The sequence below is a fragment of the Pseudonaja textilis genome, chromosome 14 (assembly GCF_049901715.1).
Source record: "Pseudonaja textilis isolate UNSWEBS1 chromosome 14, rPseTex1.2, whole genome shotgun sequence".
Classification (NCBI taxonomy): Eukaryota; Metazoa; Chordata; class Lepidosauria; order Squamata; family Elapidae; genus Pseudonaja; species Pseudonaja textilis.
In genome coordinates, this window is record NC_142003.1 from 2,784,711 (window position 1) to 2,800,156 (window position 15,446).

At 44.9% G+C, this 15,446-nt stretch overlaps 1 protein-coding gene across 7 annotated transcripts in view; it reads right to left on the minus strand.

The window, feature by feature from the left end:
* Positions 1–10,480, minus strand: part of CARD11 (caspase recruitment domain family member 11) — a 44,747-nt gene extending 34,267 nt beyond the window's left edge. For 2 of the 7 annotated variants that reach the window (XM_087912910.1, XM_087912907.1), the window contains exon 1: positions 9,831–10,442. Coding sequence is in view for 2 of the 7 variants with exons in the window: in XM_087912905.1 (XP_087769031.1) it covers positions 3,302–3,360 (59 nt within the window). In the remaining 5 variants the exon portion in view is untranslated. Of the gene's footprint in view, positions 1–3,301; positions 3,367–7,280; positions 7,596–9,830 lie in introns of those variants that run through there. The other 5 variants (XM_087912905.1, XM_087912911.1, XM_087912908.1 and 2 more) reach the window with 4 other exon arrangements.
* Between the last annotated feature and the right edge of the window lie 4,966 nt (positions 10,481–15,446).

Below are 15,446 nucleotides of genomic sequence, written 5' to 3' on the forward strand. Positions count from 1 at the left end.
ATCCTTGGTGCTCTCTGAACTTGGTTGTTTTCTTGCAGACGTTGCATGACCCAGCTAGATAACATCATCAGTTGGAAGGGAGACAGAGAGCAAACCCCACCCCCTTCTAACATGGATGATGTTACTCAGTTGGGTCGTGAAATGTCTGCAAGAAAACAACCAAGGTCAGGGAGCACCAAGGTGCCCACAGTCCTCCTCCTCCTCCTCTCCACAAATCCACCCCCTTCTAGCACTGATGATGTTACCTAGTTGGGTAATAAAATGTCTGCAAGAAAACAGTCAAGTGCAGAGAGCATCAATTACTCCTCAGTTCAACCCTGAGTTACAAACACACTATTGATAAACGGAAGCACTCTACTCCATCAAGAGGAATATGGATGATCCCCGACTGAGGACCAACTCTTTAACAACCGTTCAAAGTTCTGATGAACCCCTCCCCAAAAGATACTTATGACCCAGATTCAAAGTTCTGATGCCCCCGTGTTCCTGCTGGGGCACTCAGCAACTGCCCCACAATTATGTCTGTTTGCAGCATCCCACAGTTATGTGATTGTGATTTATGATTTTTTTTTGTGCCAGAAATCTGACTGAGTTTACAATGGGCTCACTTAAGCACCTCTACGTTTGCAAAAACGATCACAAAATCAGACAGGTTGAAAACTGATAGTTGTATTGCTCTCTCTGCCTGCAACGCACAAAAGGGAGGGGCTTGTATTGGAGTGAAACAATCACACTCAGCAACGTCTGCAACTCTCAGGAAGTTTACTCAAAAGAAACTGGCCGACGTAATGGCCACAGATTAACAATCCAGGTGGGCTTTCACATCACCCGCTCCAGTGGTGGGATTCAAAATTTTCTACCACCGGTTCTGTGGGCGTGGCTTGGTGTGTGTGTGCTTTGCGTGCGCTTGCACACGTACAGAGGATTTCCTACTGACCTTCTGCAATCCTGTACTCTCCCTGCGTCTTCAACAGTTGAAACACGGCAATCCGCTGTAGCACACGAAGCAGCTTCAAAATCAAGGAATAAAGGTCAGATTGAGCCGGGTCAGCTGGAAGGGCCCAGAGGTTGATCCTTGGAGCGAACCAGTTCACTCACAGATGATCCTCAGAGCTACCAGTTTGGCCAAACTGGGCCAAACCCACTGAATACCACGCCCCCCCCAAATCTTTTCCTAACAAACGAGTCCACTCTTTTCCAAACAAATGCAAATGTTAGAGTCCACCAAGAAATCAACAACAACAACAACAAGCCGTGGCTAAAGGGAACCAGGGTTCACTCCAAGCTCGGTATCCAGATCCTAACTGCACAAGATCTCACAAGATCAGGAAAGAAAGACAAACACGAGCACACAAATCTCTTTCTGCAAAATGTGCGTCTGGCCTTTTCAGTTGTTGTTTCGTAAAAAAAACGAAACGCCAGTCTGCTCAGCTTTGCGATGGCACCTTCTGGCTGATCAGTTTGGGGAAATCATTCATAACTCTGTTCTGGTCTTCACCAGCTCCTCCTTTGCCGGAAACCAGCCAACGGAGGAAGTGAGTAAAATGTCAGGCAATGACACCGCCAGTTTATCTAACTCAGGCTTTGAAAAAGGAGAATGAAAGGAAGGGAGGTTTGGGCAGCCACCCAAAATCCCGCTTATCTGTTTTTTCGTAACAAGGAAGCAAAGAGGGCTGCTGTGCAAATAAGTCACCAACAGATGACACTCTGCCTTCCTGCGTCTGAACACAACCAGGGATGGGCTGTTGGGGGTTTGCAAGGGGCAGAGTTGTCTCAATGGTGCTTTTTCAGAAGGCAACTAGACCTCCTTGTTTTTCTTTTGAAGATGTTTCGCTTCTCACCACCCAAGAAGCTTCTATCCTGTCAGAGCTGAGGAAGCTTCTTGGATGAGAAGAGAAACGTCTTCAAAAAGGGGGGGGGGGGAAACCCCAAGGAAGTCCAGTTGCCTCCTGAAAAAGCGCCTTTGGGATACAACCACCTCCTAGTTTCGCCTTCCTTAGGCTTCCATGCCGCCAAAGGGGAGAGAAGGAAACGTCACTCCGAAGGATCAGGCGGAAGCAGGTTCAGCGGGAGACGGTCCTGCGGTTGGACCGACCGGGTCTGCGGCCTCACCTGGTGGGTTTCATGAGCGGGAACGAGATGTTGGACATGCGATTGAAGGAGGTCATTGGCCTGCTTGTGCCCCTAAAGTCGAAAGGCTGGGGTTGGCAAAATCGGGAGGAAGGGAGGGAGGGAGGAAAGAAGGAGGGAAGGAAAAGAAGGAAGGAAGAAAAGAAAGGAGGGAAGGAAAGAATGGAGGAAGGGAGAGTGGAAGGAAGAAAAGAAGGAAGGAAGGAAGAAAGGAAAGAAGGGAGGTTGGAAGAAAAGGAGGGAGGAAAAGAAGGAGCGAGGGAGGAAGGGAGAAGGAAGGAAGGAAAAGGAGGGAGGGAGGGAGAAGGAAGGAAAGAAGGAAGGTTGGAAGGAAGGAAAGGAGGGAAGGAAAAGAAGAAGGGAGGGAGGAAGGAAGGTTGTAGTAACCTTGTCCAACCTGGGATACTCCAGATCTGCACATGAACCAGCCAACCAACCAGAAGAGCATCTATTTGAAGGAGGCTATTCTTAATGAATTTAAGGACAATCCCCCCACCCGCCCCCCAGCCATGGAAAGTTCAATCTTTGGAGGGAAGAATGTTTAAGCTGTCACAAACACACACAAAAAAGAACAACGCTCCAAAGTTTCACGCTGTGAATACAGAGAAGAAATCCCAGACAGGAACGGGCCACTTTTCGTCAGATTTCAACCACCCTGCACTTACTTCAAGCTTTCTGACAGCCCATTCTTCTCTGTTTGCAAGCAAAGGAGAGGTTGGACAGCAGCCAGCCAGAGCAGCTAAATTTATATTTGGGAAGTGAAAATGCCCCTATTTATTTTTCTCCAGAAAATCTAAAATCCAGAGCTGCGCCAAGCCCTGCTCTTCAGTCCGACTGGCAAAGCGATTTCTGTTTCTGACATTAATCTTCTGATTGCCAACTGATCCCATTCACCGGGGGACAGGAGCAGCACACACCACAAATACACACACACACAGAGAGAGACACAAACAAGGTATTAAAGTTGAAATCATGGCCTGTATAGGAGATCATCCCAGCTTCTGCACATGCTGGTTCCAAGGAACTTGGCTCTGAACCTATAGCTCCTGGGAAGAAAAGATACAGCCATATTTCATGCTTTTAGTTCATGCATCGGTTTATGGCATATGGCAGCAAACCATAGGGCCTTATTAAAACAAGCCTGTTTCACAGATGCTGGAGATGGCAGTACCTTTCTAAGGTTTGGAAGCGAAACCAGGTTTGTATTTGGAAGCAGAAATGCCGGGCCATCTTAGGGACATCCTACGGACTAGGAAAATGGGAGTAAAACATTTCTGTACTGCTCTTATGAAAACTGCAGAGATCTATTGATGAATGACCAGGAATGGAGCTGAACACAAAGGAGTTTTTTTTTAAAAAAAGACTTTAAACCCTGAGAATAATCTCTATCGATGCCCTCCGTGTGTGTGTGTGTTTGCGTGTGTATTTTCCAAACACACACAACTTTCGATGGTTTGCATTCCGAACAGCTCATCTTTCCCCTAATAAAATGCAAAATGTCCCAAATAAACCTACCCGCCGTTAACCCAAATTAAAAATGACATGTAAAATAGAAGGAGAGGGAAGAAACCCAGGTGAAAATACCTGCCGTTATCCAGAAGGAGCTTCGCTAGGATTCAGCAGGTTTTTGTCCTTCCTGAGGGATTAAGTCCCCCCTGTAAAATGCAGTGAAGGTTTTACTTCCTTCCAAAAGAGGGAAAATTGCTCGCCTGGCCCGCAGGAAAGAGAGGCAATTAAAAAGGCTGCCGAGAAAATTGTACGGGAGAGGGGAGGCGATGGGATCCAGCTTTTTTCTGCTCTGAACGTCCTCGCTGCTCATCTGCAGCAAGCAATAATGCAACTGGAAAGTCCCATTTTCAGCCTAGAAGGCTCTGCTGACTGACATGGCACCCCCATAGCATTTGAGTTAGAGGTTTCTGCTCTGACAAACTCACTTGGCGTTACTTGGATTCAAGCTGAAATCCTTAAGCTTGCCTGTGAAAAAAAGCAGTTTTAACTCCGGTTCACTCAACCTTAACTCAGCCTGGCCCCAGTTAAGATAGGACTCTAAACCTGAATGATGGTTTATATGAGCACACCAGGGAACTAGGACTTTCACTGTCTTGCTAAGCTACAACTGTTTAGTATGGTTTTGCCAGGGACTGTGATGCATGTGAGCTGTAGTTTAAGCTCAGTGTTTCTCACCCTTAGCCACTTTAAGATGGGTGGACTTCAACTCCCGGAATTCCCTAGCCAGTTTTGAGAGTTGAAGTCCACCCATCTTAAAGTGGCTAAGGGTGAGAAACACTGGTTTAAACACAGCAAAGTTATGGTTAGTATCGGTGGAGAGTCAACTCAAGTCAACACAACTCAAGCCAAGTCAACACAACTCAAGCCAAGTCAACACAACTCAAGCCAAGTCAACACAACTCAAGTCAAGTCAAGTCAATGAAAAAAAAAACATAGCTGGATTTCTAGAACTGAAAACCCCACGGAATCCGGTCCATTTTGACCCACTTAGATGACTTGTGAAATGCCAGAAAAACAATGGACAGGGAGAATGCTGAACAATTTCTATGATGCACCTCAAAATGCAACAGAAAGAAAAGAGACCGAGAAGATTTGCCAACTGTACAACCTGTCCAGTAGAAAGCTTTCCTAGATGGATGCTTAAAAGCCATCCTCTTTTGGAGAAAGGATATTTTAAAAAGAATAGTTGAAACTGGATGAAGGAACTGGACATAAGTCACACTTTTCAGGGCCGTTGTAACTTTGAACGAGTGGTTGTAAGTCAAGATCTACCTGAATTCATGTGTCACCTATGACAGGTGTGTAAACATCCAGCAGAAGCTCCCATAAGAGGTGGGAAGAGCAATATCCACATGCATGTTACACAACTTGTATCTGCAGAACGATGTAATTCAATCTCTCTCGACTTTTAAGAGTGTGGACTTCAAGTGTAGACTTTGAAGAGTGCGGAGTTGAAGTCCACACACTTAAAAGTTGCCAAGGTCAAGAAATACTGACCTAATTTATGCCTGTGACATCACTCAAAAGATCCTAAATCTGGTCCTACTGATTAAGCCCATTTAGGAGGGAAAAATATTACAGGATGGGAAGTAGCGCCTGGGAAAAATATCACATGAGAATGTACATACAGGCAGCAAGATTTCAGATATGATCTGGGTATTTTCAAGATTAAAATTAGTTCCGGGCATGCAAATTAAGCTAATAGGATAATAATTTTAATAGCTCACTGAAGAGATTTGAGTGCCTCAAATTAAAGGGACTTCAGGAGTTGCAAACAAGAAGATGAAAGGTTCACATTTAATTACAGCTTTAATCTATACACATGCAAACATACAAACATACACACAACCTCGCTGTTGTCGTACAAAAAGACAGGGGGAGTGGGAATTATGCTAACAGCGAAACGGCGTGTGTAGAAAATTTTGCCTTTGAAATCCAGACTTTTCTGGAAAAACAACAACAGCCAAAGGGACACTATTTGGTAGAGAAACGAGACTTTAGAATTAATTAATTTCCCCTCTTGTCCTCTGACTTTTTTTTCTGCCAGATGCCAAGATGGTGAGGTTTGGCTTTCTCACAGCTAATTTCTGAGCTTATTTACTTGGGAAATCCCTAGATTAAAACTCTGGGAAGGCAGCACAGTTCAAACTATGTTAATGGAACGCAAAAGCAAACTAAACCAGTTGCTTGCTGCAGGAACATGCAAGGTCAAATTCTGGAACTCAGAAGTCGCCTGGTCCATGAGAGGGGTGGCATATAAATTTAGTAAATTGAAATAAAGTTTAAAATCCTCACAACCCTCTAACTGTTTTGTGTAGCAGAAACAAACTTTTGTGGCCTTCTGATGCACTTTTGAGTGAGTCCATCTGGCCAACATAGATCTTTCCAACCTGGAGGACTCTACATCCACCCATATCGCAAAGGTGTTTTTTTTAAAGAGGCAACTAGGCTTTCTTTGTTTCCCCTTGAAGACCTTTCATTTCTCATCCAATAAACTTCTTCGGTTCTGACTTCAGTTCAGTTGGAACTGAAGAAGCTTCTGGGATGAGAAGTGAAATGTCTTCAACGGGAAACAAAGAAAGTACAGTTGCCTTTTGAAAAAGCATCTTTGGGACAAACCTGACCTGGATGACTGAGAGTATACAATGACCTGGATGACGGCAGCTCTTTGGGCACTCAATGCAGCTCAATGGGAATGTCAATGGGTCAAGAGGCAAATCGACTGTCCATGGAGCCAACTAACCAGCTCACAACTAGGAGCCAAACTAAGAACAAGAATTAGAAAACTTTCCCATGTTCAGCAAATCAAAGACTTCTTAGGAATTGTATACATTGCAATTCCAGGTCAGAAGCACACCAGTTTGAGGAAATTCATCTCAAGAACCTCAAGGATGGTGTCCCTCCATCTGTACTGCAGAGATCAACAGCCTGAGGCCTCCAAGGGTTTGTAGGAGACCCCAAATCATCTATCACATTTCCATCTGTCGCAGCCTCTTTAAAAATGGTGGTCCAATGGCATTTTATTAACAAGTGAAGGAAACGAGTGAAGTACAGGAAGAGCAAGCTATTAACTGCATTGAAACAAAGGAACTGAAGACGGATGAAATTAACATGAAAAGGGCAACACATTTTGACCTGGTCCTGCCTAATCCCATGACCCGGGCCGATCCAACTATTTGGAAGGAGACTTTCTGTCTGCATTGAGAAGCCAAGGGAGGTTGCCGCCTTCCCAAGGATCGCCCACCCCAGTGTCTCTGCCAAGGAAGATCCCTTGGTCTATGGCCGTGTCTGCTCACCACATGGACCAGATCCATGGAGAGCAATGGATCCCTGTCTTGCTGAGCTGGCACGATCACAAATCAGCAAGATCTCTCCAACTTTCCATGGGGAGGTTTGAAGGACTTTCCATCTTGCTAAGACTGGAGAGTAGGACTTGAGACTTGGATTCCCGTTTCCCCCAGCAAATCAAAGAATTATTGGTTGGTCAATCAAAATATCCAGACAGCACCAATGGCCCCAGAATCATGTCACCTGATCACTTCACCAAGACACAAAAGGGGCAGGAAGGATCGTGCCTCCCCCGGCCAAATCTCCACCGGGGGAGAAACCACACAAGGAACTCAAGAACTCAAGGACACTACCTTCAAACTCCACCAGAAGTCTGGATATCGATGTGTCCCGTAAGGCGAGGATGCCCAACTCCTTCTTCTGGGCCACTTGACGAGTCCCTTCACCAGCTGCTCCACGGATTTCTTTATCTCTCCTGCAAGCGGTGCCAACTTCTGCCTTTTCTCCTGCCTTGTGGGTGCCCCTCCGAGGCACAGGACATCGTAGGGCAATGCAGCATGATTCCGGAAACACCCGCCTACCCCCCTCACACTCCTTTGCAGACCTGGGGCCTATTTATAGCAGGGAGGGAAGGCCCGGCCTGCCTCACTTCCCCTTCTCTTCGGCTCAGAGACGGTTCTCAGAACAGTTCCTCCTGCGAGAAGCAGAAAGGAAGTGTTGTGTAGGAGTCCTCCGCTCACCTCTAAGGGAGAAAAGAGCTAAGGGGACATCCAAGCACTGCCAATGAGTTGTGGGTTGAGAAGAAGGACGTCTGGAGGATGACCATCTCCAATGAAAGGGAGAAACTTGGAGGAAGTGGTTGAAGTCCTCAGATGAGTTGACCAAGCAAGCTTAAATCCTCTTAGTCTTTGAGAACCTTCCCATGACTCTCTCCTTTTCTCTTGATCCATGATGAAAGGACTCCAAAACTCGTTGGCCGGTCTTCTGGTAGGACCAACCAAGGAAGAAATGGGGCAGCAGACACCTCAACGAGGAGAGGGAATGGGATAATTTGATGGATTTTGCTGTTGACCCTGGCAAAGGAAGGTTCAAGAGCTGTTTGCACACGTTTTAGGTGGACATTAAGGAACATCTCTAACCCTGTCCTTAAGCATAGGGTCAACTTCAGGACCTCCTAAAAGTCAGTCCTTGATTGGTCTCTAGTCAGCTGCAAAACAGGCTCATCCTGTAGCTCAGAACGAGAAGTTTCCAAGTGTGCATCTGATGCTAATAGGAGCTAAGCAAAACTTCTGCCCAAGAAAGTTCCATTCAATGTTTTGTCTATTATTTGCATATTTCACTTTGCACTTGTTCATCACGAAGAAAGAGGAAGTGCATCAGACGTTAGCAAGAGATCCTCTCCTTGGTTGATGCTCTCCCAATGTCTCTTCATAGTGTGAGATACCTGCTGGATACCACTCAGACCTTCTTGCAGCTCTCTATCGTCCTGAGGACTAGAAACCTGACTCTTTTTCTTTCCTTATGACAAAAAGTTCTCCTTTTGAGTGTTGTGCTTGCAACCCGATTGCATAAATTTTTATTTGGAATAACAACGGGCTTCAAATCCCTGGAAGGCAACGAGCAATACTGAGCTCTTAGTCCTGACGGCATAGTCCTTGTTTAGTGATTGCCTCATTTAGTGACTGCTTGCAGGATAGCAAGATAGTGACGAAAAAGTCCCTCTGTGACTTGAGCCTACAATAGGTCTGTAAAGCAAAGGAAAGCTGAAGTCAAATCACTTAGTGACTGTTTCACTTAATGCCAGTCCCAACTGTGGTCATTAAATGTGGACAGGTTGTATTGTAGAAAGAATATGCTCGCTTGATTGTTGATTTCCAGAACTGGAGAAAAAAAGAAGATGACTGCACAGAATCAGGGTGAGATTTTTTTGGAGCTGTCATTTCTTATGTCAGAATCAGAATCAGACCAGAGCTGGAAGGGACCCTGGAGGTCTTCTAGTCCAGCCCTCTGCACAAGCAGGAGACCCTGAAACGTTTCAGACAATTTGCTGTCTAGTCTCTTCTTTAAAATCTCCAGTGATGAAGCACCTACAACTTCTGGTGGCAAGCTCTTCCACTGGTTAATTGTCCTCACTGTTAGGAAGTTTCTTCTCCGTTCTAGATTGTTTCTCTCCTTGATGAGTTTCCATCCGTTGCTTCTTCTTCTATCCACAGATGCTTTGGAGAATAGCTTGACCCACTCCTCTTTGTGGCAGCCCCTCAAATATTGGAAGACTGTTATCATGTCCCCAATTGGTCCTTCTTTTTAATGTCATTTAATCTTTCCCATAAAGTGTTATAGTCAAGCGTTGTCTCCGCTTGCTGAGTCAGCGGGCTGAGTGCGAAGTCATAAAAATTTATTCCAAATGGGTCCAATGATTTTATTCTCCAGTCGTAAATATGGAATTCAATTAGCGGCTTGTTGGTGATGAAGTTAGCATGGCAGACGAGAGGGGTATAGCGACCCAGCAGCTTTGAAGCATCAAAACAACATGAATGTGAAATAAGAACCAAAACAATAAATTCCAAAGCCCGTAAGACTTTGGGGAACCCCACGAGAACCCCTCGACTTGATGTTCTAACAAGAGCTGGTTCTTTGGACCTTACTCAGGGGTGGGATTCTACCGGTTTGGACCAGTTTGGATAAACTGGTAGTTCCGGTGATCATTTGATCCCGCGCACTCACCTCTGCCCTTTTTTTCTGTGCTTTATTTCCTTGTTTTTGAGCACAGCTGATTCGCGGGGCAGAGCATCAGCTGTTTTATTCACCGGGGATGCAGCAAAAGGAAAGTATTAGAGCTAAAAATGATCTTTTCTAAAGGCTGACCGTACTGGTTGTTACACCGATTGAATCACACCACTCACCTTACTTCTTATCTATTCCCCCAGGTGGGGGAAATGGATGGTGCGGTGGTCGAGCTCCACCCTAAGCGATTGCTTTGAGAGTTCCTCGATCAGCAGAGTTGAAAGGAGCCCTTGAGGTCCTCAAGCCCAACCTCCTGCTTGGTCCCCAGCAAGAGGAATGATGCCACCTGCCACCAATCCGTACCAAAATACAGACAGTCCTTGACTTAACGACGATCCACTTAGTGGCCGTTCGGAGTGACAAGCAGCCCTCCGGACTGTTTTCTTTTTCATTCTTATGACCACTGCGGTATTTCCCCAGAGACACGTGATCAAAATTTGGATGCTTGGCCACTGGCTCTTATTTATGACGGTCACCGTGTCGCCTTTTGCGACCTTCTGACAAGCAGTGGGATTCACTTAACAACTGTATTACTGACTTAACAACTGCAGAAAATTCATTTAACAGCCGTGGCAAGGAAGCTGGTAACATGCAGCAACATTCATTTAACGACTGTTTCGCCGAGCAACAAAAACACTGGTTTCAACTGTGGTTGTAAGTCAAGGACTAGCCTGTATGTTTCTTGCTCACCTGCTGTTGTTTTTATGAGTTCAGTGGATATCCTGGCGCCTGATTCCACTTCTCAGCTGTCTAGAGATCAGCCCGCTCTGTGTTTGCAATCCTGTTAATCAGTTATTTTTCCCCCCTCCCTTCCCTGATAGTATTTGTATCTCTCCGCTTTTGTTCTCAACGGAAAACAAAGCTTTGTGTTTAAAAGAGAAAAGGGGGGTGAGTGGGTTTGAATGGGACTTTAAGGACACCTCCTAAAAAATGTCTTTTGATTTCATGACAATGCAATGGCGGTCAGGGCCTTCCAGAGCCAGTTCTTTGGGAAAAAAAAATGCTATTTACAGCCCCCGCCTCTTTGTAATGTTTGGACACTGCTTTGTAGAGGTAACCTTTGCAACAAAAGGCAGATCGGTCCTTCTGGAGCCTGGCTATGCCAAGTCAATTTTCCCTGGAGTGGTTCCAGGGTGGATGTTTTGCAGAGTCGTTGGCTGGAGGATTAAAGTCCTGGACTGACATTGTTGATAAGATGTTTTGTCAACCTGTAACATGCTCTTGTTTGGGGCTCAAAGCTGCGCGGCTGCTAGCAAAGAGATGTTTGTGAGACTTGATTGGGAGGCATTTCAAGACCCTCGGGTTTTTTTTTTTCTTCTTCTCTTGCATCACAACCTTTGTCAACCTTTCAAAATGTCCTGGGATTCCAACGCCCAGAGTCCCCAGCCACTCCCTCACTGGCCGATGGCCATGACAACAAGGGATTCTGGGAGTTATTTAAGGGATGGCAGAGAGCGTTGCACAGTAAAAAAACTAGGATTTCTAACAGCTGTTTGCATCGGTTTCTTGGGTTTTCTTCACCCTATTGTCTGAGCTGCTTTTCAGGTTTTTGAAACCAGGCTGCAAATCTCTGAACCTCCATGAGAGAGAAGCAAAGAACTCATATTTTCTGTGCGCCTGCTGCTCCCTGGTGCTCTTTTTCAGTACTGCGGCCCAGAGATATGGTAAGGCATTGCTTTCACCGCTTATTAATTCCCTGCAAGGATTGCTTTGCTTTTCTGCAGTCACCTCCTGGTTTTTCAAAGCCTCATGAACATCTGTTAAATGAAGAAACAACCCAAGAAATACAAGAGCTGGTGTGTTGTGTTTTTTTAAAACCCAGATAACAGCAGAAGAAATTTTGAAGCTCAGTTGGCTGTGTTTCCTGGGGCTGTAGTGGAAAGGAGTGAAGCTCAAATAAAATCAAATATAAAATAAAATACAGAGGAAAACATTCTAGCTCTTGAAGTAATTTCTTTCTCTCCTTTTTTTTTTAAAAAAAATATACAACTAGTTGGCTTCCTGCCATCAGCACCAATTATACACTTCAGAGGGCAGCCCATTAAACTTCCAAAAGCTTACTAACAAACTGAAACAAAAAGACTCCCTCCCCAACACCCCAAATGTTCACCTCTATTAAAATTATTGACCTGAGCTGAAAGGGGGGGGGGGGTGTGGAGGAGAGAGGAGGAGAAGAGGGAGGGTGAACGGAGAGATTGAGATGGAGTTGCTGGAAAACTCCTCTAGATATATTGCGGTTGATCTACGTCAGGTCTCCTAAGCAGACCTTGAAATCCGAGCTTAAATGGAAGAGAAGATTAAGGAAAGAATCCAGAAAGCAGGAGACCTGGGGCATTTTTAATGACTCCTAATTAGAGGTCGATGCCAGCTTTCCATGTAATTAAAAAAAAAAGAAAAAAGGAAAAAAAAAGCAGAGAGTTGGGAATTATACGACTTGTTTATGTTTGTTGGAAGATCTGAGTATAGACCGTCTGTGGTCACACAAAAGACCTCGTGAAGGACTTAGGCTTTCCAGGAACTGGGAAGAAGTAAAGGATGGAGGAAAACTGTTTAAACTGAGGTAGGTCCCCTGTCTATAAATTCTGTCTTGCGTTTCTTTTCAGTTTTGTCCGTTTTGTGGCTGTGGCTCAGGAATTCTGGGAGCTGAAGTCCACAAGTCATGAAAGGACCACAGTTGCCTGCAGGGGTGGGATTCAACGGTTTTTACTACCGGTTCTGTGGGCGTGGCTTGGTGGGCGTGGCAGGGGAAGGATATACTGCAAAATCCCCCTTCCCTCCCCACTCCACTAACCTGCTTTCCAGCTCCGTTCTCCTGTGCAGGACGACCAACGAAGACCCAGCCAATCAGCTGGGACTCAATGGGAGGCAGAGACTAGACAGAGGCGGTATTTGCTGGTTCTCCGAACTACTCAAAATTTCCTCTACTGGTTCTCTAGAACTGGTCAAAACCGGCTGAATGCCACCTCTGGTTCCTTGCCCGCTGATTTAGAACACCCCCCTGGCATCGTGTCATTATTACAGAAAACCTGGCCAATTTTTCTAAATCTCCACTGTTTTAAATGAATTAAGCAGCTCTGTCACGATGTGGTTTTGAAGTCATCCTCCAAACTCTTCTTCCTCTTCTGCGATTCTTATCGTTCTTCTTTCATTACGGTAATGATATCCTATTTTGCTGGTACAGAATGCAGCAGGTCTCTTCCACGCAGCTGGGGAGCCAACCAGCCAAACCAAAACGGCCATCAATAATGCCATTTCCTGCTTCCCCAGAGTGGAAGGGTTGGCTGGGGAATTCTAGGAGTTGGGGTCCCCAAGGGCACCAAGGTTGAAAAACCACGGGCTTAGTGGTAAGAAATAATTTTGTAATTGGATTTATATTTGCTGCAAAGGAAATCTGAAACTCCTTCCTTCCTTCTTCCTTCCTTCCTTCCTTCCTCCCTCTCTCCCTTTTCTCTCTTCCCTTCTCCTTTCCATCCCTTCCCTCCCCTCCTTTCCTCCCTCGCTTCCCCTTCCCTTTTCTGTTCTCTTCCCCCTCCCTCCTTTTTCCTTCCTTCTGAACTTTCCTCTCTTTCCTTCCTTCCTTGAGATCTTTCCTCTCCTCTCCTTCCTTCCTTCCTTCCTTCCTTCCTCTATACACTTTTAATAAGACTTACTTTTTTAAAAAAAAGAAAAGAAAAACATTGGCTTAGAAGATTGAGGGCTGACACCAACACAGCCATGAACTCGCCCCAACTGGGCTTGAGAGTTTAGCGTGGGGTATAAACCCAGCCACCCTAACCTTGATTTGCCCTCCCAAGCTGGGTTCTTACCCTGGATAGTCCATTTGGGCTCAGCATGTCATTTGAACACAGCCGGAATCCGTTCTCTGCCTCTGGTAGAGGAAAAAAAGGAAGTGAACAGAGAGGAAACAGTGGTGAGAACAGGGGGAAAGAGAGTGATTGTGTAAACGGAAGAGTGTGGCCGATTTAGCAGCAATCGTAGGTAGTGATAGTGGATACTGTGGTAAGGAAAAAGAAGACAAATTACTAATCAGTAACAGAGGGGAGAAAGAGAGAACAGAATATGTACATATACGACAACATCATACATCTTTTCCCAAAAGAGATCTGTGGGCTGGACCAAAATGCCCACATCTACATCCTGATGTTTCATGTAATGTCTGGTTTGTGGGTCACTTCAAAATCAATATTTTGAAGCTGTACAATGAAGCTTGGAGGGAACAAACCCTCTGAGATCCAGACCCCTCCCCTGTTTTCTGGGCACCCCACTCCTCCAATTCTGGACAAGAAGCAACAGGTGGAAACTAAGCAAGGGGAGAAGGAACCCCTAGAATTCAGGAGAAATTTCTTGACAGAGCAATTACAACTTGCCTCCAGAAGTTGTAAATGCCCCAACACCGGAGGCTTTCAAGAAGAGATTGGACAACCGTTTGTCTCAAATGGAATAGGGTCTCCTGCTTGAGCAGGCGGCTAGACTAGAAGACCTCTGATGTCCCTTCCAACTGTTATTCTGTTATTATGATGAATAGTTGCAGGAACAGTGTATGTCCAGGCTTATTGTGAGAAATAAGAAAATTCAAAAATAAAATGTAGGTGAAGAGAATGGTATATTATAACATTAAGAAGACAGTTCTTCTATACACATTTGCTATCTTGAAAATATATTTTCTAATGCATTTACTCATTGTTAAACACGTGCCTGCAATCAATTACATCTTCCTGCATCAGGTAATGCCACCCCTATTTCCTCCAGGAATTGGTACGTATCTCAAACTGTCAAGGCAATTCGCATGCACATTTGACATAACAAAAGACCAAAGTGATCAATTAGGAGGATGACAGGAGAAGAGATAATAAAAGATAACTTTCTTAATCAATGGAAGTTAGATTTTGTTTTTCAAAGCATCTGCTTAAGTTATAACCGGATTTTTACTTTACATAGGTGAATATGTCAGAGATGCGCATAATCATCACGTTGTTCTAAGATGGCTAGAGAGAAGCTGTGCTGAATGAAACAAAATATGCGACAGTGCGGCGTTAGAAATAGATATTTCTTTGTTCTCGGACTGTTAGAAAGAAGCTCTGCTGAAGGGACATTAATGCCAAACAAGATAAGAAAAAGCCATGTTGGCAAAATATGGAATGGGTGGTTGTGATGGGTGGTTATTGGGAGGTGTTGAAGGAGATGAAGTCTCCATAAGGCGTTTCAGATAAGCTGTTTTCGGTCACTGGACCAGATGTAGGAGGGGCATGGGTGTGTGTGTGTGTCGGGATAGAAAAACTATACAATGTAATGTTTTGAAATCTTAAGGTGTGGCTCTTGGCTCAAACCTCATGTCGAGATAAGCTAAGATCCTACCGCTCTTTGCAAACAGCTTTGCCCTTTTTGCACGCTTTGATTTAAGCTTACAAATAAAATCTCTGTGTTTTCACCGATCCAAGTTCTCGTTATCTGGAGTCATTCCCAACATTACGAAGGAAAGGATTAGGAGAGATATAACCGTTGAATTCCAGTACTTGAGGGGTTGCCCCAAAGAAGAAGGGGTCAGCCTATTTATCAAAATACCAGAAATCAGGATAAGAAGCAACGGATGGAAACTAACCAAGGAGAGACGCAACCTAGAAACAAGGAGAAATTTGCAGACAGTTAGAACAAATGATCCCCGGAATAACTTCCATCCAGAAGGGATTGGGTGCTCCATCACTGGAGGTTTTTAAGAAGAGATTGGACAAAACCAT